Here is a 27,619-nt window from a genome sequence, read left to right as displayed (position 1 = left end):
TCATAAAAGCAACTTTTTTGTTTTATTTATTAGTTCATTTACTTGCTTTCAATTGTATTAATCTATGCTTTGATTTTCAGAATTTCTAATTTGGTATTTAATTGGTGGCTTTTAACTTGTTTTCTTTCCCCTTAGCTTTTGTAGTTGTATGCCCAATTCATTGATCTTTTCTTTCTCTGTTTTATTCATGTAAACATTTAGAAATATAAAATTTCCTCTAAGAACTGCTTTGGCCACATCCCCTAAGTTTTGGTATGTTGTCTCATTATTGTCATTCCTTGGATAAAATTGTTGAGGGTTTCTACGATTTGTTGTTTGACCCATTCATTCTTTAGGATTGGATTGTTTAGTTTCCAATTAATTTTTTATCTATTTTTTTCTTGGCCCTTCATTACACATAATTTTTATTGCATTGTGATCTTAAAATGATACATTTAATATTTTTGCCTTTCTGCACTTGATTGTGAGTTTTTATTCCCTAATTACATGGTCAGTTTTTGTGTAGATGCCCATGTGCCACTGAGAAGAAAGTATATTCCTTTTTATCCCCATTCATTTTTCTCCAGAAGTCTGTTATATCTTAACTTTTATAAAACTGTATTTACCTCCTTAAATTCTTTCTCATTGATTTTATGGTTACATTTATCTAGTTCTGAGAGAGAGGGAGGTTGATGTGTAATTTCCTTCCTTATTTCTTTTAATTAGATTTATTTTTGCTTTTGCTTGATCTGACATCAGGATTGTTACTCCTGCCTTTTTTTTTTTTTTTTTTAACTTCAGCTGAAATATAATGTATTCTACTTTAGGCTTTTATCTTTACTCCATAAGTATCTCTCTACATCACATGTGTTTCTTGTAAATAACATGGGATTCTGGCTTTTAAACCATTCTGCTATCCACGTCTGTTTTATGGGAGACTTCATCCCATTTATATTCGCTCTACATTTTCAGACATCCTATTTTCCTCCATTTATACTTAACTTCCCCCTTTCCTTTTTCCTTTTTCCCTCCTACTTCCCTATAAGATGACAAATTTCTATACCAAACTAAGTGTATATGTAATTCCCTCTTTGAAACAAAATCAATGAGATTAAGATTCAAACAATGCCCATCTGATCTCTCCATGACAAAGATACAGTTCTCAAGAATTACAGGTATCATTATTCCATGTAGGCATATAAACATTTTAACCTTAAAAAAAAATTTTGTTTTTTTTTTTTCTTCCCTATTCATCTTTTTATGCTTGCTCTTTGAGTCTTATATTTGAATTTTCTATTTAACTCTGTTCTTTTCATCCCTAAGGCTTGAAAGTCCTTTGTTTCATTAAATGTCCATCTTTCCATCCAAAAGATAATTTTGCTGGATAATTAACTCTTAGTTGTAGTTCTGATTCCCTTGCTTTCTGAAATATCATATTCCAGGTATTCTGGTCCTTTATGTGGAAGCTGCTAGGTCCTGAATAATCCTGATTTGGCTCCTTGATATTTGAATTGTTTCTTTTTGGCTGCTTGTAGTATTTTTTCCTTAATCTAATAATTCTGGAATTTAGGTACAATATTCCTTGGAATTTTCATTTTGGGATCTCTTTCATCATGTGATTAGAGGGTTCCTTCAGTGACTATTTTACCCTCTGGTTCTAGGTTGTCAGGGCAGTTTTCCTTGATGATTTCTTGAAAGATGTTGTCCAGGATTTTTTTTTTTAATCATGGCTTTCATATTCAGTAATTTTTAAATTGTATATCCTCGATCTCTTTTCCAAGTTGGTTGTTTTTCCAATGAAGTGTCTGTTTTTCTTTTTTTTTTTTTCATTTTGTTGGCTTATCCCTGATATCTCAATGAGTTATTCATTTCCATTTGTCCAATTCTAATTTTTAGTGAATTATTTTCTTTAGTTACCTTTTTAAACCTCCTTTTGCAATTGTCCAATTGTTGTTTTAAAGAAGTTGTTTTGTTCAATAGATTTTTTTTTTTTTTACATTTTGCCATATTATTTTTTAAGGAGTTGTTTCCTTTTTTCATTTTGCTAGTTCTATTTTTTTATAGAGTTGTTTTCTTCAGTATTTTTTTCCCATTTCACCAAATGTATTTTTTAAAAAGTGGTTTTCCTCAGTCAATTTTTCTGCTTCTTTTTTTCAAGCTATTGGCTCCCCTCCACCAAAAAAAAATTTTTTTTCATAATTTTCTTGCGTAGCTCTCATTTCTTTTCTTTTCTTTTCTTTTTTCTTTTTAAATTAAAACTTTTTATTTACAAAGCATATGAAGGGGTAAATTTCCAACACTGACCCTTGCAAAACCTTTTGTTCCAAATTTTCCCCTCCTTCCCCCCCACCCCCAGTTAGCAGGTAGTCCAATACATGTTAAATATGTTGAAATACATGTTAGAGCCAATCTATGTATACATCTTATTGTACAAGAAAAATCAGATCAAGAATGAAGAAAAAGAAAAACTAAGAAAGAAAACATAATGCAAGCAAATAAGAATAGAAAGAGTGAGAATGCTATATTGTGTTCCATACTCAGTTCCCACATTCCTCTCTCTGGGTGTAGATGGTTCTCTTCATCACTGAACAAATAGAACTGCTTTGAATCATCTTATTGTTGAAGAGAGCCACGTCCATCAGAATTGACCTTAGCATAGTCTTTTTTTTTTTTTAATAGTAACTTTTTATTGATAGAATCCATGCCAGGGTAATTTTTTTTACATTATCCCTTGCACTCACTTCTGTTCCAATTTTTCCCTCCCACTTTCCACCCCCTCCCCTAGATGGCAAGCAGTCCTATATATGTTGAATATGTTCTAGTATATCCTAGATACAATGTATGTGTGCAGAACCGAACAGTTCTCTTGTTGCATAGGAAGAATTGGATTCAGAAGGTAAAAATAACCCGGGAAGAAAAACAAAAATGCAGACAGTTTACACTCATTTCCCAGTATTCCTTCTCTGGGTGTAGCTGCTTCTTGTCCATCACTGATCAATTGGAACTGTGTTAGATCTTCCTCTTTGTCAAAGAAATCCACTTCCATCAGAATACATCCTCATACAGTATCATTGTTGAAGTGTATAATGATCTCCTGGTTCTGCTCATTTCACTTAGCATCAGTTCATGTAAGTCTCTCCATTACATGTATTCATCCTCTGGTATTCATTTCTCTGTATTCATTCTGCTGATCATTTCTTTCAGAACAATAATATTCCATAACATTCATATACCACTATTTACCCAACCATTCTCCAATTGATGGGCATCCATTCATTTTCCAGTTTCTAGCCACTACAAAAAGGGCTGCCACAAAGAATTGGATTCAGAAGGTAGAAATAACCTGGGAAGAAAAACAAAAATGCAAACAGTTTACATTCATTTCCCAGTGTTTTTTCTTTGGGTGTAGCTGCTTCTGTCCATCATTGATCAATTAAAACTGAATTAGGTCTCTTTGTCAAAGAAATCCACTTCCATCAGATTACATCTTCATACAGTATTGTTGTTGACGGATATAATGATCTCTTGGTTCTGCTCATTTCACTTAGCATCAGTTCATGTAATTCTCTCCAAGCTTCTCTGTATTCATCTTGACCTTAGCATAGTCTCGTTGCCATGTATAATAATTGCCTGGTTCTGCTTATTTCACTTGTCATCAGTTCATGTAGGTCTCTCTCAGCCTCTCTGAAATCATCCTTCTGGTCGTTTCTTACAGAATAATAGTATTCCATACCATTCATATGCCGTAATTTATTCAGCCATTTTCTAATTGATGGGCATCCAGTCAGTTTCCAGTTTCTTGCCATTACAAAGAGGGGTGTGACAAATATTTTTGCATATGTGGATCCCTTTCCCTTCTTTAAGATTTCTTTGGGATATAAGCCCAGTAATAACATTGTTTGATCAAAGTGTATGCACAGTTTAATAATTTTTTGAGCAGAGTTCCAAATTGCTCTCCAGAATGGCTGGATCCATTCATAGTTCCACCAATAATGTATCATTGTCCCAGTTTTCCCACATCCCCTCCAACATTCATCATTATCTTTTCCTCTCATCTTAGATTAGCCAATCTGACAGGTGTGTAGTGGTATCTCACAGTTGTTTTAATTTGCATTTCTCTGATCAATAGTGATTTGGATAGCTCTTATTTCTTTTCCCTATTTTTCTTCCATTTCTCTTTTAAGATCCTTTTGAGTCCTTCTAAGAGAACCTTTTGAGCTTGAGATCAATTCATATCCCTCTTTGATTTCACATATAGGCATTTTGCCATTGCTATTCTCTTCTGGGTTTATATTTGATCTTTTCCTGTCACCGTAGAAGCTTTTTGATTTTTTGCTAATTTTCAGAATTTGAACTCTGCTTCTAGGGCACAAGGGAGATTTTTCCCAAGTGGTTTTTTTTTTTTTTCCCCCCCAGAGACACAGTAAATCTCTCACTGACTTCCACTGTGCTGGGGACTAGTGGTGTTACAGGCTTCCCCATTGTGTTAAGTTGGTCTGGCCCAGTCTTGCCTGTTGTGCTATGATATGGGGGACTCACAATTTGCTTTCTCTGGTTGGAGGTCTCACAACTGGCTGCCTATCTATTGATCCTCTGAACAAGGACATAGTCATTGCTGCCATTTGCTAAGAGTCTCCTGCTGGATTCCCTGCATTGAGGAATCCTCCTTACTTACTCCTGAGCTCGGCCACTTGTGCTCTGCCACTTCTCCCCAGCCCGGCACACCCAATACAAATACACCTTTCCTGAAGTCCTTCCAAGATATCTTAACCTGGAAAATTACTACATTCTGAATGTTTGTGGGTTCTGTTACTCCAAAAGCTGTGCAGAGGCTTGATCTAGCATTGAAACTGGAGAGAACTCAAGCAATGTCCTGGCTTCTCTGTCATCTTGGTTCCACCCCCTTTCAAAGATTGTTTTTAAGGTTATTAATGTATAAAAGTATTCTATTCTTGCTTGATTCGATTTATCACTTCATATGTCTACATATAGGTTTCTTTGAAACCATCTCTTTGGTCATTTGTAGAATTTACTTATATCCCATTATTATTCACATCCCATACTCTGGTCATACCCCAATTAATGGGCACCCCCTTTGTTTTTAGTTCTTTACCATCTCAGAAAAAACTATTCTCTCATTTGTTGTTTCTCTCTCTCCATTCCTCCCTTTCAGTTTATGTCAGCTTCCTGATACAATATATACAGGGTGTCACAAAAGTCTTAGTGCTATTCTAAATTTTAAAAAACTAATGTTTCAAATATATATATATATTTTTCACAGCCTCTGATTTCATTGATTTCCCAGACAAGGAAATTAACACCTCCCCTGCTACTTAGTATTGTAAGTAGCAGAGAGCTGTCTAAACCAATGAGAGGCAGTGACATGATTAGTCTTGCAGCCAGTGTGATCAGAGGCTAGACTTGAACCTTGAGTCTTTCTGGATTCAGGGTTGGCTCTCTATCCAAGCTAGCTGCCTTTTATTCAAATATGGGCATAAAGAATTCAAATTATGCTTTCTAGGGGAAGGGGAGGGGAAAAAATTTGGAACACCAAGGTTTTACAAGGGGGAATGTTTAAAACTATCTTTGCATCTATTTTGAAAATAAAAAGCTGTTATTTAAAAAAAAAGAACTTTCATTAATCTTTAGAATGAAGTGAAATATTCGCTAAAATATGTAAATTTTTTTTTGTTTGTAGGGTAAAAAAGAAAAAATGATCTTTGAACAGATATTTTGACTGCTAAAAGTATTAAAAGATTATGATGTGATTAATTCGTATATTATATATAAACAGTTAATAAAATTGAATTTCAAAGTTGTATTCAAAACAAAACAAATTCAAATTATTTTGTTATTTAAATGAATAGTATCCTTAATCTAAATGGCAGCTCTCAACCATAGAATTGTGTGTGTGTGTGTTTACCTGTTGAGCAATCCTTATTTCTACCATATTTAATCCCTGAGGACCAGATTGGTTTTAGTAAAAAAAAAAAAAAAAACAAATTGAGATTAAACTAGAAGAGTTTTGGGAAGAATACATAAGAAAAACTGAGTTGTATTTCTTTCAGTTTGCAAGCTAAGGTACATCTGGTAATTTAGAAATTTTTTTTTAAATTGGTATATAGTGGTGATTCCAAAATGAATAAAAGACTAAGATTCACAGGTCTATAAACCATGTATTATTTAGTGGAAGAAAAGAAACAAACATAACATTGGGAATTATATCTAATAGCAGTATGTATTTTAGAAGCAATTAAAAAAAATCAGTATCTTTTTTTTCTTAATCAGGATCTGGTCTGTCTAATGTTCTACTAAAAAGAAAAGAAAAGAAAATCAGACAGTTCTTAAAATATAATTAGCCTGTCTTGACAGTCACATGATGGAAATGGGAGGATTAAACATTTTCTTGGATCCTCACAACTTTTTAGACCTCTCTACCATATCTCTTGAGCTTAGAGAAACAGTGATAAAATGATTTGCTTAGGATCACATAGCTAGTATATAAGGTAGAATCAGAATTCATAATCAAATTGTATAATTGTTTACATGGGAAATTTATAGCATATGTTTAAGATTGACATCAACAATATGACAGCTCAAAAGAAACATTGGGGCAAAGTTGAGGTAAAAATAATAGTTTTGTCATACAAATGAGGTGCAGAAAAAGAATAGACACAGAGGCATTACAGGGGGGAGGAAGGCTTGTAGTTCTGAAACCCTACTCACGTTAGGAATGGGTTAAATAGGCAACACTACATATATGCTTTGCACGGTTTATCACCCTCCAAAATCTGTAAAGAATTAAGAATGAGAACAAAAAGAACATCCAATGAATTTGTAGATTTTCAGGACTTTTTATCAGTCAAACTCGAATTTAATAGAAAATTTAACATATAGAAGCCAACATCAAAAATCAATTTCAAGGAACTCAACATGGATAATTTTTTTTACATGGGAAATTTATAGCATATGTTTAAGATTGATAGCAACAATACAACAGCTCAAAAGAAAGATTGGAACAGAATTGAGGTAAAAATAGTAATTATGTTGTACAGATGAGGTGCAGAGAAAGAATAGACAGTTATTAGAGGGGGGAGGAGAGCTTGTAGTATTGAAAACCTACCAACATCAGGAATGGGTTAAATAGGCAATACTATATATATACTGTGAAGTGTTTAGTACTCTCCAAAATCTATAAAGAAATAAGGGGGTAGGGATGGTCAGAAAGGGAAGCAAAGGGTTAGGAAAGAAGACAAGAGAGAGACTCATGGGTGGGGGGAGGTTAAGCAATAGCAAGGCAAGTTAGGAGCAGAAAAGCAAAGGTTCAGCAGAGACAGGAAAGATGTGTGTATGTGTGTATATATCTACATATGTGTATATATAAATACATTCTTTCTTGCTTGGGAGTGGAGGGAGAAGAATAAAGTAAAAAAGGTGCAAAGCAGAGAATAAAAGAACAGTTTACAAGGAAGTAAAGAAAAAATGGATACATAAATATAATTTCTTCTACTAATATATATACTTACTTGAACTGGTATTTGTTGTGTATTTTGAATCCTCCCTGATGTTTTGCTGAGCACATGACAATGTTCTCTTTTGTTTTGTTTCATTTTGTTCTTTCTTATTCTGTTTCTTTAAATAAAATAAGTTTTGGGGAAAAAATAAATGAGTCCAATTGCTGTCTCAGTTTCCTCTTTTTTTTTTTTTTTTTAACTTCTCTATACTTTACCCATATAGGGTCCATTCCATGAGAGAAATGAGGACAGTTGAGATCTTTTTTTTTGTTTCCAAGAGTTGTAAAGAGAAAGGGTAGGGTATTGTGGCAAAGACTGTACAGATTCAAGAAAATTCCTGAGTTGATCCCAAAGTACAAATTAGTAGGTTGTTAAATACTGCAAGACAAAAGAAAAAAGTCAGCACTTGATTAGGTAGAAGGTCCTTGGATTCCCAAGAGAGCACAGAGTCACAGCAAGATGTCCTAGAATAATTGAATAAAGAAGCCAGAACCTTAAAAGAAATCGTGGTTTGCACAGCAGAAATACTAGAATATATAAATCTGAATCCATCACAGTGGACCTCTTGAAAGAAAGAAACAAGAACAGCTGACTGGGAATATAAATATACAGAAGTGGAAGGACCATCTAGAAGAAGAAAAGCAAAAAAACACTAACATTAAAAGAATGCATGATATTTATAAAATCAAAACATTGATCCTAAAGGAGACTAGGAATAGCAGGAATCATTAGTCTCCAAGAACATGAGAAGTCAAAAAATTTAAATATTTTAATGCAAAAGTGATAATTATTATCATTATAGAAAACTGGCTACAATAAATATATCAACTGAAAGAATTCATGGAGGGCTTCTGGCAGGGGAAGGGGACAACCACAAAACCTATGCTATACTCTCTGACATATAGTAGTTAAATTAAAATTTTCAGTGACAACAAGTTTTATAAGAAACTAGAGAAGGACTTTTATTTTAATTCCAGGGTTACAATGAGCTTACTATATGATAAGATTCCTTGTTGTTATAGTCATAAGAATATAACTAGAAAAGAAATGAAGAGATGAAACTCTTCCTTAAATGGAGGTCCTGGGAGATCTTTCAACTACTCTTCTTGCATAAATTAAGTTTTCCAGTTCAGCTAGATGTGTAGCCCCACCAACAGTGTATTGTGTCCCCATCTTTTCCATTATCTTTCCAGTTTTTATTATTTCCATCTTTTTCATGTTTACCATTTTAAATATTCTTAGATTTAGAGGCGGTAGAGAGCCTTTGAGCCTGATTTTCTCATTTTAAATGTGAGGGAAATGAGGCCCAGAAATTCTGAGATTTGTCCTAGGTTGTTACATAGGTAGCTATTGTCAGTAGGAACATTTGAACCCAGATCCTTTTACTCCTGAGTCAAAGCTCTTTCAACTTCACTGTTTATGAGGTGATTCTTAAGAACTATTTTAATGTTCATTTTCCTGATTATTAGTTATTTAGAACAGTCTTTCATATATGGTTGTTGATAGCTTGCGATTTGAATAAACATTTGTTTTAATGTTGGGTTCCCTTCCCCCTTTAAGGAAGGTAGGAAAAGAAAATATATGCTTGTTGAGATTAAAAGATTTTTTTTTTTTTTAAAGAATATTTTTTTAAAAATCTGTATTTGAATCTCACTTCAGATGTGGAATAGCTTTGTGACCCTGGGCAAATCAAATAACTTCTCTTGGCATCATTACTGATGTCTAATAGCACCTATTTTACAGATTTGTTGGGAGAATCAAATGAGATAATGTATATAAAGGGCATTGTAATCTGAAAGCACTTTATAAATTTGAGTTCTGAATGTCTATATAATATAAAGTAGAAAACTTTTTAGTTTCTACTAGTCAAAATCAGTTTTATTAACTTTTGTTATTAACTTTTTGTATTATGAAATGTTGAGAGGAAACTCAAAACATTATTTTCAATAATTAATAGCTCTTTGTTTAGAGACTTTGGTATATTAGCTATTTAGGAAATTAGATCCTCTAGCTAAATATGGATTTCATAGCAGCAATGGTAATATGGAACTGTAATTCACTTGGAACAGTTGAATAGGAGTGGGAGAGATTCAGTTCCTTGTAATTATTTATAAATTGATATCAGTTTGAGGAAATATATATCTATACATGCATACATATATGTGTATGTATAAGTATACATATATATGTGTTGTTGTTTTTTTACCTTGAAGGGTTGACATATCAACCTACTCAAGGAATTTTGTAGTTGCTGGCTTGCATTTCCATAACAAACAACTCAATTTCAATTTTTTTTTTATTTCCTATAAAACAGATTTGTCTAATCACAGAATTTGTTTATAACGTAACTGTTTAACAATTAATGTACCTCTTTATTATACCCTTATTTAATATTAAGTATTATATTATCTGTGCCTATGTCTTATCCTTACAAGTTCTGTGAAGGCATGGACTATATATCTTATACTTTTCAACATCATGGTCTTCCCACAGTGGATGCTTAATGTTTCTTGTTGAAATAAATTGAAAATCAAAAGTTCCTTCAAAGTCTAGTGATCTATGAATTTGAGAGTTCTTTTACCTTATATTAAAATTTGACTTCACTAAAGTTTAGTTATTTTTATTATTAGTTGCTATTGCTATAATACCAAAGGTAAGCCAACTTGTCCCAAAAATGAAGTTTGTAATAATTTTCAAAGTTTGCAATTTATGTTATGGATTTAATCATCCTCCTACTCATGACTCTTCTCTCTGTTCATCTCCCATATCCTTTTAAGTTACCATGATCCTGATTCATTGTTTCTACTTGCATAGGTTCTTGAATCCTTTCTCTTTTCCCTACCCAAAATTCTAATCCATTGCCACTTTCCTGTATTAGTCTCTTGTCTAGATTGTGATCTTTTTGCAGTAAGTCAACAAACATTTATTAAGTACTTACTATATATGTGTGTGTATACACATACATCTTGATACATGTGTTACATCTACAATATTAACACATAAATATGTAATATTACATATGTGTGTATGTAGTTAGTTAATAGAAGGAAGTCATTAGTCTTAAGGGGATCAGGAAAGGCCTCTTGTAGAAGGTAGGATTTTACTGAGATTTAAAGCCAGGGAGGCTAGAAGATAAAGATGAGAGAGAGTGTTCCTGGGTTGAGGGACAGCAAGTGAATGCCTCCAAATCAGTAGATGAAGTATCTTGTACAAGGAATGGCAAGATGGTCAGTGTCACTGGACCTCAGATGACATGTGAGTGTAGGAGTGTTAGAGTAAGATTTAGGTGTTAAGAAGACTTGGGAAGATAGACAAGGACCAGATTATAAAAGCTTTGAATGAGGATTTTTGCTTATAATAATATAATAATATTTTTGCTTATAACTATTTTTCCTTATAACTAGTCTTTCTTCTCCCTAACCTATCTGCCAAAATATTCTTATTAATGAACATTGCTCAAAACCTATCAGTAACTTCCTATTGTTTATAGGATAAAATGGAAACTCTTTAAGCTGAAATTTAAGACCCTCTGCAGTCTATCTGGTTTCAGTTTTCCTTTCCAATTTCCTTTACTTTTTTATTCACTCATTTATTCATTCATTGACTTATACCTTTCCCTGACATGAATTCTTGGTTTTAGCCAAACCATACTCTTAACTTTTCTTTAATGCTTTTTGTATGTTTATTTGTGCAAGCTATTTACTATATCTTCCCTCCCCCTCTCCCCCCCCCAGGCAATTGGGGTTAAGTGACTTGCCCAGGGTCACACAGCTAGGAAGTGTTAAATATCTGAGAACTGATTTGAACTCAGATCCATCTGATTTAAGGGCTAGTGCTCTATCCACTGTGCCACATAGCTGCCCCCTATTTACAATATTTTTATTGTACTCTCTATATATGCCTTTCAGAATCTTTCTCTTTCTTCAAGATCCAGCTCAGATGCTATCTTTTCCAAATAAAGCATAGTATGAAGCTGCTAGGTCTTATGAAATCTTTTTTTTTTCCTTGAGGCAATTGGGGTTAAGTGACTTGTCCAGGGTCACAGTGCTAGGAAGTGTTAAGTGTCTGGGAACAGATTTGAACTCAGGTCCTCCAGACTTCAGGGCTGGGGCTCTATCCACTGTGCCACCTAGCTGTCCCTCTTGTGAAATCTTGATTGAATTTTTTTTTTCTTGTTGCTTGCAATATTTTTCTTCTTAACTTGAGAGTTTTGAAACTTGTCCATGATATTACTGTAAGTTTTCCTTCTGGAATCTCTTTCAAATGGTAAGCAATAGGTTTATTTTCTATTTCTACTTTATCTTCTTGTTTTAGAACTTCAGGGCAATTTTCCTTAAATTCTTTTTGTAATATTGTATCTAGAGTATTTTTTAAAATCATAATTTTCAGATAGTTTGGCATATTGTCTCTTTTCATTTTGTTCTCCAGATCAGTTGTTTTTCTAATGAGATATGTCACATTCTCTTCTAGTTTTTCTAGTTTTATTACTCTTGGTGTCTTATAATCCATTCAATTCCTCTTGTCCAATTGTAGCTTTCAAGGAATTACTTTCTTTTTTAAAATTTTGTACCTCTTTTTCCAATTGGTTAACTTTTTTTTCATAATTTTCTTGGATTGGTTTTATTTTTTCCTCAGTGTCTATTATTTGATTTTTAAATTCCTTTTTAAGTACTGCTAAGAGCTTGTGACCATTTGGTGTTACTTTTTGTAGTAGGAGTGTCTTTTTTGTTTGTTTAAAAATCCTTACTCACTTAATTGAGAAAATTGAGTTTATTTGTGTGAAGTTTATCCATTTTTCTTCATCCAAAGTTTGTGTTTTTACTACTTTATTTCCTCATTTCTTTTAAATGTTGGAGGATGAATTTCTTCCTGTAGAGCTTACTTTGATTATGTGACTTTTTCCCTAAAAAAAGTTCTGCAGTTTTCCTGTTTTTGTTCTGCTAAAAATCACTTTTTACATTTTAAGATACAAGAAGACTTTTATTTTAAAATATTAAAAAAAAATTGCTCTGGCCCATACAAAAACAGCTTGTACTGGCTTATGGATATCCTAAAGGAAGTTGTTCCCACACTCATTTCTGTCTTACAGGATTATATAAAGAAAATTCTTGTAAACCCTAAAACTTTAGAAACCACTTTACAAACCTCTTTGTATGTACAATTTTTGAGATATTGTTATCCTTTTTCACCTATTTCCCTTTGCTCTGTACTTCATTGTGATTCCTCTTATTTCTTTTGCCTTTTAATGATGTGTATCTCCTTTGGTATGCTTTATCTCTGGAAAACTTCCCTTCTTAATACTTCAGCTATCATCTCTATCGTAATTGGTGACCTTAAAATTAACATTTCCAATTTTGACTACTGGACATAGCTACTTAAATGGCCTACTATTATTTAACACTTGACATTTCTGAAACTAAACTTCAGTTTTCTCCTTGCTTTTCTCCTACTTTTCAATTGTGTATTGTGAGGTATGTTGTTTGAATGGATTAAGTAAGTAGGTGTCATGTGAAACCTTTCACATAGCATTTAAGTTTGTGTGGGAGATGAGGATGAGAGGGATATTGCCTTTGTTTCCTGAATTGTCTGGTATGTCTTGTTCAAAATAGTCCTTGAATACGGAATCAAATAAATAACACTATTGACTTGGAAAGAGCGAGAGCGCTGTATTTATGTATAGAATGTAAATAAATGGGATAGTGAGGAGTTGGACATGACTTAACAGTGACAACAGCACTTCCCTATAGTGAACTGAAATATGCTTCCTTATTATTTATATATATATCTATATATCTATATCTATATATCTGTGTGATATCCTGTAAATAAATACAGGTATCTCTCTTACAATTGTTGTTAAGTTCTTCACGAAATGGACCATACTTATCCATGCAACGATCTTGGCAGAGATACTGGAGTAGTTTGCCATTTCCAGTGACTTGCTCAGGATTACACAGCTAGTAAGTGTGTGAGGGACTTATTTGTTTGTTTGTTTAAACTTGGGTTTCTTGACTTTAGGCCAAGTCCCACATCCACTGAGCCTCTAGCTGTGTCCAGTAAGGAAGTATTACCTAATATTAAGAATACAACCTTAAGTAATTCGTCATAACCCAGCCAACTGAGTCATCATTGGGAGTGATGACTCCCTATGAGTTATCACATTACATCACATCATCCCCTGTGACTTCCATTACTGTTTGGTTAATCAAAACCCCAACAGACTGGGCTTTGGAAAAAGCTGCCTTCAGCCTTGCCTCCCCATTTTAAGAAGCTGGGTCCTAGACTTTATGAGGTAAAGTGACTACTGGTTTATTATCCCAGCTATCCCAGCATACTGTCCATTGGGCCACATGGCCCCTCAATATTTATTACTATCAGAATCTACTAAGTTGTAAAAGTTCATTGCTCAATATAAAGCACTTATATTTTCTCAAGCTAATCAGTGCTTTTTGATTAGTGTCATATAAGAAATAGAGAATATTTTATTTTAAATATGAACATAAAATAGCAAATTGTTACGAAGTACAGGATTTGGCAGTGATTGAACATTTAGGAGTATCAAAAAAAAGTCAAGGATGGTGCTGAAATTGTGAGTCTTGGTAATTAAAAGGATGATGGTTATCCTGAACAGTACTAGGAAAGTTTAAAAAAGAGGGGAGGCAGTGACTTAGGGAAAATGACTAGTTCTGTTTCAAACATGATGTATTTGAGATGTTTCCAGGACATCCACTTCAAAATGACCTAACATCAGCAGGTAAGATAGGAGCTGAGAAGAAATATTAGCTTGACATTAAAGAAAGACTTCCCTTAGTAAGTGGTTGTTATTCGGTCATATTCCATTCTTCATGAATCTATTTGAGGTTTTTTTGGCAGAGATACTGGAATGATTTGCCATTTTCTTCTACAATGTATTTTACAGATGAGGTCTTAAAGCAAATAGGGTTAAATGACTTGCCCAGAATTAAGCAACTTGTAAATGTCTGAAATTAAATTTGAACCCAGGAAGAAGAGTCTTCTTAATTCTAGGTCCAGCACTATATCTACTGGAACTCCTGACTGCCCTCTACCTCCACCCCACAATGAGTTCTACTGCATCCTTCGCTTTATCTTATCTGAAATGTTCCCACTTCTTCCCTACCTTTTTGAATTCTAGTCATCTTTCAAAACCCTAATTCACATACCACTTTTGCAAAAAATTATTTATATCTTTACAGGGAAATCTTCCTTTTGACTCAGAATTCCTCCTATAGAATCCCTGGCAAATATTTGGTCAGTTCTTTTTGAAGAGCTCTCTTAATGAAGAAATGATTAATTGATTGATTAAAAAAAAATTTAAGTGCTTACTTTGTACCAAGTACCATGTTAAGTATTTAAAATTCAACAATAAAAGAGATACACAGTTCCTACCAGGGAAGGTAATAGTCTGGATAAAGTCTAAGGGTAAAACTACAAGGCAGGAATGATAGGTAATTCCCAGAAATAATGGTAGTTACTGTATAGTTTTATTGATATTGCCAAAGGAAGAGATGGAAAGGATTGGTTCTACCCATAATTTCATGTTACTATCTTTCTAACTTTTGGTGGAAAACTAGAGGGTTGGTTTGTTTTTTTTTTTTTTTATCTTTGTACATATAGGATATCCCTTAATATTTCTTATTCTGTTTCTACTAAAGCTGTCACTGATACCAGACTATGCTACATGTAAATAGCAATTTTCTATTTTGTAGTAAGACTGCTGCTCCTCCCAGATTTATTCAGGGATAACTCAAATTCTAGGTTGCAGTAAAGTTCTATTACATTAATTACCCAGTGTGGGAGGCTGTCTTTTATATAGAAAAGTTTTAGTTTATATATAGTGTTTTAGTAATTAACAGTAATATGAAAAAATAGAGAAGAGGAAGGGAGCTCTAAAGGAGTACATTTCATCATGTCTTTGAGAGATTGCTATTATTTTGGTAGCAATTTTGTTGTAAATAGTATAATTTATTTCAATTATAATCTTGTGAATTTCTTAAATACATATTTGTGTATATATATATATATATATATATAAAGAGAAGCTTTATGTTTTTAAAGGTGGCAAATGAATTTTGTATCATATTACAACTATTATTTGTGCATTGTTTGATTATAAATGATTATATAAATTATTAAGGAATAAGCATTGTTGTTATAACAGAACAGTCTTTTACTTAAATTCATGGAATTATAGAATCAGAATCCTAGAGCTGGAAAGGAATCTTAGAACTCATTTAAGCCAACTCACTCATTTAAGTTTTATTGGTAATTTTTGTTTTTTCTGTTATACTTCAACAAGTTCACAATTCATATAAGTCTTCTTATGTTTATTTGAATTCCTTACATTCCTCTTTCCTTGCAGCACAATTATATTGCATTACATTTCTATATCACAATTTCTTCACCCATTTCCCATTTAATAGGTATTCACTGTGATTCCAATTCTTTGCTACTACAAAAATGCTGAAGTGAATATTTTGCTGTGTATAGAGATCTTAGCTTTGCCTTTGAATCTTTGGAAATATATATTCACTTGAGAGATCTCTGAGCCCAGGAAATCTGAATTTTCTCTATTTGATCATGGCCTTTTATCTTTCTGTCTTGCTTCTTGTTCCTTGTCCTTGCTATGATCTATCATCCTTCTGTCTTTCAAGACTATCCCGGGCTACTCTGTTTTCCCTTCTCATTCTAGAGCACTGGGTGAACCTGTTTTGACTTTATATTTGTCTCTTCTCTTGAATCTCTTTCACCCTTCTCTTAAAGATTTTGCTTTACCAAATCCCAAACCTGGATTGCTCACTATTATACTCTTTTATTTCTACTCACATATTGCTGCATGCAATTATTATTGTTGTTTGTCCTTCATTCTTGAAGAGAACCATGACATCAGGAAGATGATGGTGTAACACACAAGTGAATTGGATTTAAGTAAGGGAGGTCTGAGCAGGGTCACCTGCCTCAGTATTCCCTGCAGAGCTATCTGGGTCCAGTGGCAATATATAAATGGAAGTCATCTTGCATGAAATTAGAGGAAACCATGAAGGTGTGCTGATTGTGATCTTTACCTACTTATTTCCTTCTTCATTCTAAGATGAAGTGACCTTATATGCTTGTCAAGGCCAATAACCCCCTATGTGTTTTCATCTCTTCCCATATTTGCTAGTAAACTGTTTCCACTATCATTCCCACTCTAATATCTCCCTAGCTATTCATCTTTTCCCTGCTGCTTTAAAAAACATAAAACATTTCCAAATCACTCTAAACCTTAAAAAATTCTCTTTAGGTCTTACCAGGCTAGCCAGCAATCACTCTTTATCTCTCTCTTTTTTGTTTTTTTTTTGCTTAAGTCCTTGAAAAAAACTGTCTATAGTTGGTGCGTCAACTTTTTTTTACTTTGTTCTACACTCTCTACATTCTGATTTCTGATCTCATAATTCAACTGACATTATTCTCCAAAGCTACTGTCTCTCTCTCTTGCTCCCTCCCTCCTTCCCTCCCTCTTTCCCTCTCTCTCTCCCTCTCCCTCCCTCCTTCACTTCCTTCCCCCCTTTCTCCCTCCTTCCCTCTCTCCCTCCCTCCCTCTCTTCCTCCTTCACTTCCTTCCCTCCCTCTCTCTCCCTCCCTGCCTCTCTCCTCTCTCTCTCCTTCTCTCTCTCTCCTTTTTCTTTTTCTCCTATTTCTCTCTCTCTCTCTCTCTCTCTCTCTCTCTCTCTCTCTCTCTCTCTCTCTCTCTCTCCTTCCCTCCCTCTCTCTCCTATTTCCTCTCTCATTCCCTCCCTCTCTCTCTCCTATTTCTCTCTCCCTCCCTCCCTCTTTCTCTGTTTCTCTTTCTCCTATTTCTCTCTCCCTCCCTCCTTCCTTCCCTCCCTTTTCCCTCCCTCCTTCCCCCATCTCTCTTTCTCTCTCTCTGTCTCTCTGTCTCTCTCTCTCTCAACCAAATTAATGTTGTCTTCTAACTTCATTTTCTTGACCTTTCTGCAGCACTTGACTCTATTGATCACTTTCTTCTTTTGGATGAGTTAGCCTCTGGGTTTTTGTGGCTGTTCTAAACTAGTTTTCATCCTACATATTTCACTGATCCCTTTCAATCTGTTTTGCTTGCTCTTTGATATGTTGCATCTTCCAACTGTGTTTGTCTCTCAAGGAACTGTTTTGTTCTCTCTTTTCTTTTCTCTCTCTACTGTTACCTGGTGATTACATCAGCTCTTATTGGCTTAATTCTCATTATATGGAGATGATAACCAAATCTATTTACCTAGCCCTAATATGTCTCCTGACTTCTAATTTCATGTTACTGAGTGTTCATTCCTCTCTCCCAGTTTTGAGCTGAATGTCCTAGAGATATCTCAGACTCTGTTAGGTCTCAAGTAAAATTTAGCACTTTTCTCCATGAAAGACTCTTCTTTCTGGTTTCTGAACTTCTTGGATATTGTCAAAAGCACCACTATTCTTCCAGTTAGGCTCACAATGTTAGTATCATCTTCTCACTCACCGCACATATCTAATCAACTGCCAAATTTCTTCTTTCTCTATAGCAACTATTCCTTATGTCCACTTCAACATTCACACAATCATCGCCCAGTTCAGATCCTCCTGAACTATGCAGCATTAGTTTTCCTGCCTTAAATTTCTCTCCACTCAAAACTCCACACAGCTGCCAAAGTGATTTTTTTTCTAAATCTTAAATCTGACCATGTCTTCTCTCTGTTTATTTAACACCAATGTGTTATCTATTACTTATTAAGTTTTTTATTTGTCATTTAAAACTCTTTACAAGCTGATTCCTGTCTACTTCTCCAGTCTAATGAAGATCTTTTCTAAGATACAGCTACATTAACCTATTTGCCATTTCTCACACACAGTAATTCATTTCTCTTACACTGGTTTTTTTCTATTTGGAATTCTCTCTCTCCCAGACTTCAAGTCTCAAAAGCTCTACTTTCCTTTAAAAATCAGCACAATCATCATTTCCTCCAGGAAATTTCCTCAGCCTTTAGTGTCACTTTCTCTAAGGTTACCTTTCACTTACTTTGTATTTAATACATTCTTATTAGGATGTGAGCTTAAGGGCAATCAGCTAATGAGCATTTATTAAGCACCTTAAGCACTGTGCCAGAATATGTCCTGAGAAAACAGTCCCTGCTTCATATGGAAGCCTTTTTGAATTTTCTTATATTCTTAACTTAGTACAGTGCTGAGCATATTATAAGCTCTCAGTAAATGCTTGTCCTTGCTTACTAGTGCTTTGGATCAAGTTTTCATACAGTTTTTAATAATATAATTATAGACTTAGAATTAGAAGGGACTTCAAAGACTATCTAGATAGATTCCTTAATTTTTCAAATGTAGAAACAATTCTATATATTTTTCAATGTGGAACGCCTAGGGTCCCACAAATATTTAGTATAGTGGAGGTAGTTTTTAATTCATATATTTTGACTTCAGAGTTAATTTTCTTTCCTTTGTATTATACTTTTAACCCATTTTATTTCTCTTTTTAGATTATTTCTATCCTTTTGACTAATAAAATTTCAATCAACAGTAATTGAAAAAACTACCTACTTCCTTTTCCTTCCATTTAAAAAAAATCATTTGATTTCTATATGTAACTCATTTGGAAGTTATGTTAAATGCTGGTTTAAATACATTTTTGCTTGTTTTTCTTTTTTTCTAATTTTTTAATAAAAATAAAAGAGTTCTTCCTCAAATAGATTGTGCTTTCTTGAAAATTAGGCTACTGAGTTCAGTGGTTTTTTGATTCTTCTTTATCCAACCTGTTCTACTGGTATATTTTTCTTAATTCTTCTTCAGTTTGACTCATCTGCAACTTCTGACACTCTAAGCAGCTTCCTCTCCTGGATATGCTTTCATTTGTTTTCTGTGGCACTGATCTTACAGTTCTCTCCCTGCTGACATAGCTATACTTTATCATTTTTTAGATAATTTTTTGCTGTATTATCATTTGTCCTACTCGTTTAATCAGTGTCTCCAAAGATACAAGCTGGGTGTTATGATTTCTATGCACATGTATATCCATCCCTAATCTCTATTCTGAGTGGTAGTCCTCATTATGAACTTTCTAATGAATATATCTACTTGAGGAACTCATTAGAATCTGGAATTCTTGTCCAAATAGAATTTATGGTCTTTTCCCCTAAGTTTTCCTCTTCCTTATTTCTGACAAGGCAACGCCATCCTATCCACGTTTGTAAAATGGGAACACCTTGTCTCTTTCTTTTCTCTTTCTACCCATATCTGATTATTTTCTGAATTTTGTTAGTTCTGCCACAGTACTGAAAATCTGGCTTCCTCCCCTATTTTTCCTAGCTTTTGATATGTAAGCCTTTTTTGTAATATTTTGTACTTCCTGCTACTTCCTTCAATCTCTCACATTGATTCTATTTAGCATGAAGCCTTGTTTAATACTTATGGCTAGAGATGATCTCTCTTCCTTTTTTACTATATCTTCTCCCATACTACTCCCCCATGTTTACCTTATATACATATCTTCTATTTAGTAGTATTACAATTCTTTACATGCACAATTTCTTTTCTTCTACTAGATTGTAATCTCTTTGTTGACAGAGCCTATCATATTATTTTTGTATTTTTCTATGCCTAATATGTTACTTTGTATTTTGTAAGAGTTTGACAAATTTTTGAAATTTATTATCTAAGTAGACAAAAATATTAACAAAGTATAAAGCTATTATAATTCTACATTTTTGGCTATAGAAATGCATATATATGTTATATACATGTGGAATATATATATATATGTAGCATATATTCTACATGTATATAACATATATATGCATTTATATCAGTATATATTCCACATGTATATAACATATATATATGCATTTCTATAGCCAAAAATGTAGAATGTTATAAATACATAGGTCTTGGTCTATATAAGTTATTATTGCCTTAGAATTTATTTACATCTAGTATCAGTATCATATTTTGTGATTTTTAATAACTATTTTCCAGTTTGAAATCTTAATCTAAATTTTTTCTTTCTTTAGGAGTAAGAAAATTTTAAATAAGAAAAAGCTGAAAAGGAAACAGAAGACTAAATCAAAAGTAAAAACAAGAAGCAAGGTAAATAACTGCTAATATAGATAAACTTAAGATTTCTATTTGGCATAAAAACTTTTAAAGATAGATTAAAGTAATTGGGAGTGGGGGGAAAAGGTAAAAAGCCATTCTTTGACTCAAAGGAGTGCTGAAAAGGATCTCAGAAATTAGTATAAACATCTAATTTTTCAGATGAGAATATTGTCATAGAAAGGTTAAGTGATTTAGTTTCATATAGTGACAGAACTAGGACTAGAACCCAGGTCTCCTGAGTCACAGTTTACTAGTTTTTTCCTATACTATACATGATGCTATTACATTGTTGAAGTATGGCAAGAGAAAGTAGGAATGCTCCCTTCACAGACTGCAGTTTTGTGACTTCTGATGAATTCAAAATTTTTTACTGTTTAGTCCTTTTTGTTTTTTTTCTTCGGTTGAGAATTATCATTCTTTTTCTAGTGTCCTTAGTATTAATCTGATTTAATTAATAGATTAGAATCCTGTTTATGTACATTAATTTCTATATCCATTTCCAGACATAGAAAATTATAGGCCCCTGTTATATTTGCCTTAGTGATAAAAAAAGTTCTTGTAAGTGATGAGTTTAATATCTTCGCCAGTGTTAGAATCCTTCCTACAATATCCCTTTCAGATTCTCTTTCATTTTGATTAACTCATCATTGGTAGAAAGTTCACTGTGAAGTAAGGCATCCCATTTCAAATTTGGTCAGCTCTAGGAGAGTATCATAGGAAAACTATCATAATTTTGAACAGGAATTATCTTTGAAAGGGATGTTATATGCAACTAATTTTGTGTATCACTTGAATTTTTCAAAAAAAAAAAATCACATTCTATTTTTCCAGATAAAGAGAGGGAAATGTGAACTATTTTTATTGTATGTACACATATCTAATATTCTGAATTTTTCTCCCAACTATTATGTTGGGAGGGCTGTGGGCAAATAGAATTTCACATTTCTTTTCAAGTTCTTAGCCATTTTCTCTTAGCTTATTGTCCCAGAAAAAAATCAGGGCTAAGAAAGAGGTAGAAGATGAAGATGTTCTGTTTTCTTTGTTGGTTCTGATTTTAAACAGGAATGAATTGATGGCAGCAATGACAAATCATTTAGACAGCTCACTTCAGTGAAGAGTGCACTGCAGATAGTTAAGGCAAATAATTTTCATTTAAGCATATATATATATATATATATATATATATATATATATATATAATAAAATTTAATGCAGATACAACAAGCAGTTCTTTGTGGGGGAAAAAGATTTATCAAGATTATGAGCATTAACAGCTTTCTCTGCTCTGCAGATAAATGCCTTTTGTACAGAATTAATATGTTTAAATAGCTTTTAATTTTAAGGAAACTATTTTATCCTTACATAACTTAATTAAAAGATAATTGAATAATTTTAAAAGGAAATTTGCTTGTAGAATAATAATGGCAATGTTAAAATATGCTGTTGTCATAATTTATGAATTATAGCTTCCTTATAATTTGGTACTGGACTTGTAAAGGACCTTAAAAGACATCTAATATAATTATATAGGATCATAGATTTAGATCTGAAAGGGACTTTGGAGGACATTAAATCTGATCTCTTCCATATTTTATAGTTTTGGAAACAGGCACAGAAATTAAATGACCCATCTAGTAAGTGTCTGAAACACGATATGAACTCTTCTTTCTCACTGTTAAGTCTAGTACTGTATTGATTGCACTATCCATGAATATTTATTTAATACCTCTACTTAAAGGATTTACTATTTCATCAGTATAGAGAATCCTTGTTATGGGAACTTACTCTGTGCAGACACAAGCTGCTAGTGACATAGTAAGTAGATCAATCCTAGGGAACTGAAGGTCTGAGACACATAGAAGTTAATTGGTTTGCTCAAAATCATACATAGTGTTGTTGGTAGAATTTGAAACTTGTCAAGTCTTCTTGGCTTTAAGTACATTGCTTTATTTATTCTGCCTTCCCTGCTGCTTTGTATTTAACATCAAATTTGTTAATAGCAAGATAGAATTTTGATACCAGTCAGTTTTAGTATTTTATATATTATTTCTGTGTTATTCCACTTATCTTGAATTTACTCAGTTGTTAGACTGTTTTTGCAACAATATAGGGACCAGTATATTGTTTTTTTCACTATAATGGTCTGTCTCAATTCTTTGTGTACACTTTGATTTCTTTAAATTTTTTTAGTTGTAGTGCTGAAAACTGAATTACAGAAAAAATAATACAAAATTGACTTATCAAAATTGGATTTCTAAAGGTGCTCTAAATCACTGATGATCAGAGAAATGCAAATTAAGACAACTCTGAGATACTACTACATACCTCTCAGATTGGCTAAGATGACAGGGAAAGATAATGCAGAATGTTGGACGGGATGTGGGAAAACTGGGATACTGATACGTTATTGGTGGAACTGTGAATGAATCCAACCATTTTGGAGAGCATTTTGGAACTGTGCCCAAAGAGTTATCAAACTGTGCATACCCTTTGACCCATCAGTGTTTCTACTAGGATTATATCCCAAAGAGATCTTAAAGGAGAGAAAGGGACCCACATGTGCAAAAATGTTTGTGGCAGCCCTTTTTGTTGTGGCAGCCCTTTTTGTAGTGGCAAGAAACTGGAAACGGAGTGGATGCCCATCAGTTGGAGAATGGCTGAATAAGTTATGGTACATGAATGTTATGGAATATTATTGTTCTATAAGAAATGATCAACAGGATGATTTCAGAAAGGCTGGGAGAGACTTACATGAACTGATACTGAGGGAAATGAGCAGAACCAGGAGATCATTACACATGGCAACAAACAAGATCATATAATGATCAATTCTGATGGACGTGGCTCTCTTCAACAATGAGATGATTCAGACTAGTTCCAATGATCTTGTGATGAAAAGAGCCATCTGCACCCAGGGAAAGGACTGTGGGAACTGAGTGTGGTTCACAACACAACATGTAGCATTTTATTTTATATTCTTTCTCATTTTTTTTTCCTGTTTGATTTGATTTTTCTTGGGCAGCAAAATAATTGTATAAATATGTATGCATATATTGTATTTAACATCTATTTCTCCCATGTTTTACATATATTAGATTACTTGTCATCTAGGGGAAGGAAGGGGGAAAAATTGGAACACAAGGTTTTACAAGGATTAATGTTGAAAAATTATACGTGCATATGTTTTGAAAGAAAAATGTTTTTTAAAAAATTGGATTTCTATTTTAATAAAGACTGAGAGGCCAATGAAATCAAAGCTATATATATATAGCCCCTTATGAAAAAATTGTTCTGAATCATTATTGATTAGAGAAATACAAATTAAAACAAATCTAAAGTACCATCTCATACCTATCAGATTGGCTAAAATTATAGAAGGGGAAAATGACAAAATGACTAATTCTGTAAGAAACATGGAAAAACTGAGACACAGTATATTGTTGGTGAAATTGTGAACTGATCCAATCATCTTAGAAAGCAATTTGGAATTATGCCCAAAGTGTTATAAAACTTTGTCTACCTTTGACCCAGCAATATTTTATTAGGTCTTTTCCCAAGGTGATCAGAGGAAAAGGAAAAAAAAAACCCTATATGTTCAAGAATGTTTATAGCAACTCTCTTTTTGGTGGCAAACAATTACAAATTAGTTTATAATATGGTATCGTATGTACCTAAGTAAATATGTAGTATTAAGACAATTATGGTATATTGTTAATAAAACTTATAAATTTTTCTGATTCCTTATAGTGCCAAACTGGTACATAAAGTTTCAGGAAGAAAGGTAGGGAAATAGTGATACTATGCAAGATGAAAGACCATTGTTTTATTTTGTTCATTTAATAGTCATTTATCTTTTCTCCCTCTTACCTTCTTCCCCCACTGTAAAATAAAAATTCTTGTAACAAATTCTCATATCATCCATGTCCAAAAATGAATATCTCTAGCTGCATATTTAATTTATCATTTCTCTGTTGGGAAGCAGGTGGATTATTTCACTCTGTATCAGCTCATAATGCTTTATTAGGTTTCTCGAAAAAGATTCCTTATTGTTTCCTATATGACACAAAAAGTATTTTATAACAATCATATACCATAATTTGGAACTATGGCCCTAAAGTTATTTAACCATGTATGCCATTTGGCTCAGTGCTACAACTACCACTACTACCCTTATATTTCTGAAGATCAAAGAAACAGGAAAAGATCCTTAGAGGTATAAAAAATGTTTGAAGCAGCTTTTTTTGTGGTGGTAAAGAACTGATTCTTCAAAAAAAAAAAATAGCAATATATAAGCCTTTTTTTGTATTTCATAAGTCTTTGGCCTCTCAGTCTTTTTATAGGATCCTTGTTTTGCAATGTGGTTTCTATCATTTTCTCCATATTTGTCTTAGTGGCACCTGGATTGAAACTATGGGTTGATTTATTTTGGACAGTTTTTCAAGTTCTTCATAGAATTTTTCTATCTTTTCATCCTCTGAAATAGATATTAGTACATAAACTGTTTATTGTGGTCTTTTTTTCAGATACTTCTCACGAGCAATAGAATAAGAAATGACTAACTATCCTATGTGGGGTATTTTTTGTTGTCTTTGGATCTGTGCTGAAACCAAATTTTCCAACTGTTTTCCTTGTCTTCAAGAAGAAGCTATATACCATCTTTTGATTTAGTTAAAACTTCTGATTTCCTGTAAGGGGAACTTTCCAAGAGTAATATAATTGTGTTCCTCTTGGAGAAGGATTCTTTTTTTTTTTTTTTTTTTTTTAATTAAGGCTTTTTATTTACAAAACATATGCATGGGTAATTTTTCAACATTAACCCTTGCAAAGCCTTCTGCTCTAAATTATCCCTTCTTTTCCCCCACCTCCTCCCCTAGATGGCAGGTAGTCCAGTTCATGTTAAATATGTTAAAATACATATTAAATCCAATATATGTATACTTATTTATAGTTATCTTGTTGCACAAGAAAAATCGGATCAAGAAGGGAAAAAAAAAAAACCTGAGAAAGAAAACAAAATGCAAGCAAACATCAACAAAAAGAGTAAAAATGCTATGTTGTGGCCCACACTCAGCTCCCACAGTCTTCTCTTTGGGTGTAGATGGCTTTCTTCATTTCAACAATTGGAACTGGTTTGAATCATCTCATTGTTGAAGAGATCCATGTCCATCATAATCGATCCTCATATAGTATTGTTGTTGCTGTATATAATGATCTCCTGGTTCTGATCATTCCACTCAGCATCAGTTCATGTAAGTCTCTCCAGACCTCTTTGAAATCATTCTGCTGATTGTTTCTTATAGAACAGTAATATTCTATAACATTCATGTACCACAATATATTCAGCTATTCTCCAACTGATGGGCATCCACTCAGTTTCCAGTTTCTTGCCATTACAAAAAGAGCTGACACAAACATTTTTGCACATGTGGGTCCCTTTCCCTCCTTTGAGATCTCTTTGGGATATAATCCTAGTAGAAATACTGTTGGATCAAAGGGTATGCACAGTTTGAAAGCTTGTTGAGCATAGTTTCAGATTGCTCTCCAGAATGGTTGGATCTGTTCACAGTTCCACCAACCATGTATAGGAGAAGGATTCTTAACCTTTTTGTTGCTGTGGCCCTTTAATTGTTGGTGAAGCTGATGGATCTCCCTTCAGAATGTTTTGAAATGCATAAAATAAAATGTATAGATTACAAAAAGAACCAAAGAATAGTTCACACATCTCCTTGAAATCTGTCCCACAGTAGTCTTGAGGGTTTATGCACCTCTCATTAGGAACCTCTGCTCTACTATATATATAGGAATTTCTTTTTGGTCATTGGATATATTACATTTATAGCATCAATAGCCAAGTCAAAATTTATACCCAGATAAAAAAAATTGGCACCAATGCAGTGTAGGTTCTTAGAATACAGTGAATTAAATCATTGTATTACTTGATAATATTTGAATATGAAGTTGAACAGTCTGTGAAAGTTGAGAGCACTACAATATCAGCAATGTAGTATAATAGACAGAAACTTAGACTCAGTGACAAGATGGATTCAAGTTTTAACTCCGATACATGCTGACCCTGTGAACCAACTTGTCATTGCCAGAGACAATACTCTATATAAAAACAATTCTATAAATTGCAGAGGAGATACTGAAGTGCATTTATAGAGACAGTTTCTTCATTTGGAAGTCCCCAATGCCAACTAAATCACAGATGTAGTTCCTATCAGCCCCTTTTCACTTTGGTAAATGTAATATAGTGTGTTGATTGCCCCAAAATTTTAAAATTTAAATAATTCAATTGTTATATATGCTGATATAGAATTTTATCATTAAATTTAGCAACTTTATTATTTATTTTTTTTAAACTGAAAAAAAAAATCATTTCATGATAAATATATAATGACTTTGAAAAGTATTTCCCAGGAGCAGTTGAAAAGAAATATAAACAAAAACAGTAGAAACATTTTAGGTAATAGAAATAGAAAGAAAAAAAAAGCCTAAATCTAGAGATCGTGGGGCACTGGTACATGGAATGCATGACTATATGGTTGGAGAAGAAGGACCACTGCTTCCTTTGTTCAGATGTTTTAGTAGTATATAGCATGAAAATCAATAAATTGAAATATCTTGAATGTGTATGTGCAAAATGCAAAAGTGAAATAAGAGGGTTTTTTTTTCTGCAAAAATTAGATTCTTTTAATAACCAAAAACAGCTCTTTCCCCAAACGATGTCTTTTTCATCGAAAAGGATGAGTTGCTTTGAATAATATTGCTTATAGCATTGCTAAATTGGTGCTACTTGCTACTATCAGTACAATTGAAACAATGCTTGATGAATCATAGGCAAAGCAGAGTTGAATAATGCCATTTAGAGTTAATACTGTGGGAAAGAAAATTCTCTATGTTTATTTGCATAAATTGTTGGAACTGATTTTCCAGAAGATTTGTTACTTTGCAAACCGATTTATAGGACCCACACACGTATAATATGATTGGTG

The 27,619-nt window shown here is 33.2% G+C and overlaps 1 protein-coding gene across 2 annotated transcripts in view; it reads left to right on the top strand.

Moving 5' to 3' along the window:
* MYCBP2 (MYC binding protein 2) overlaps positions 1 to 27,619 on the top strand; it is a 312,149-nt gene that overhangs the window by 20,283 nt on the left and 264,247 nt on the right. Inside the window, exon 2 of one of the 2 annotated variants that reach the window (XM_031958523.1) lies at positions 20,540 to 20,615. In XM_031958523.1, the coding sequence (XP_031814383.1) occupies positions 20,540 to 20,615 (76 nt within the window). Of the gene's footprint in view, positions 1 to 20,539; positions 20,616 to 27,619 lie in introns of those variants that run through there. The other variant, XM_031958522.1, reaches the window with a different exon arrangement.

This window comes from Sarcophilus harrisii, chromosome 3 (assembly GCF_902635505.1).
Source record: "Sarcophilus harrisii chromosome 3, mSarHar1.11, whole genome shotgun sequence".
Lineage (NCBI taxonomy): Eukaryota > Metazoa > Chordata > Mammalia > Dasyuromorphia > Dasyuridae > Sarcophilus > Sarcophilus harrisii.
This window is presented reverse-complemented; position numbering and strand designations above follow the sequence as displayed.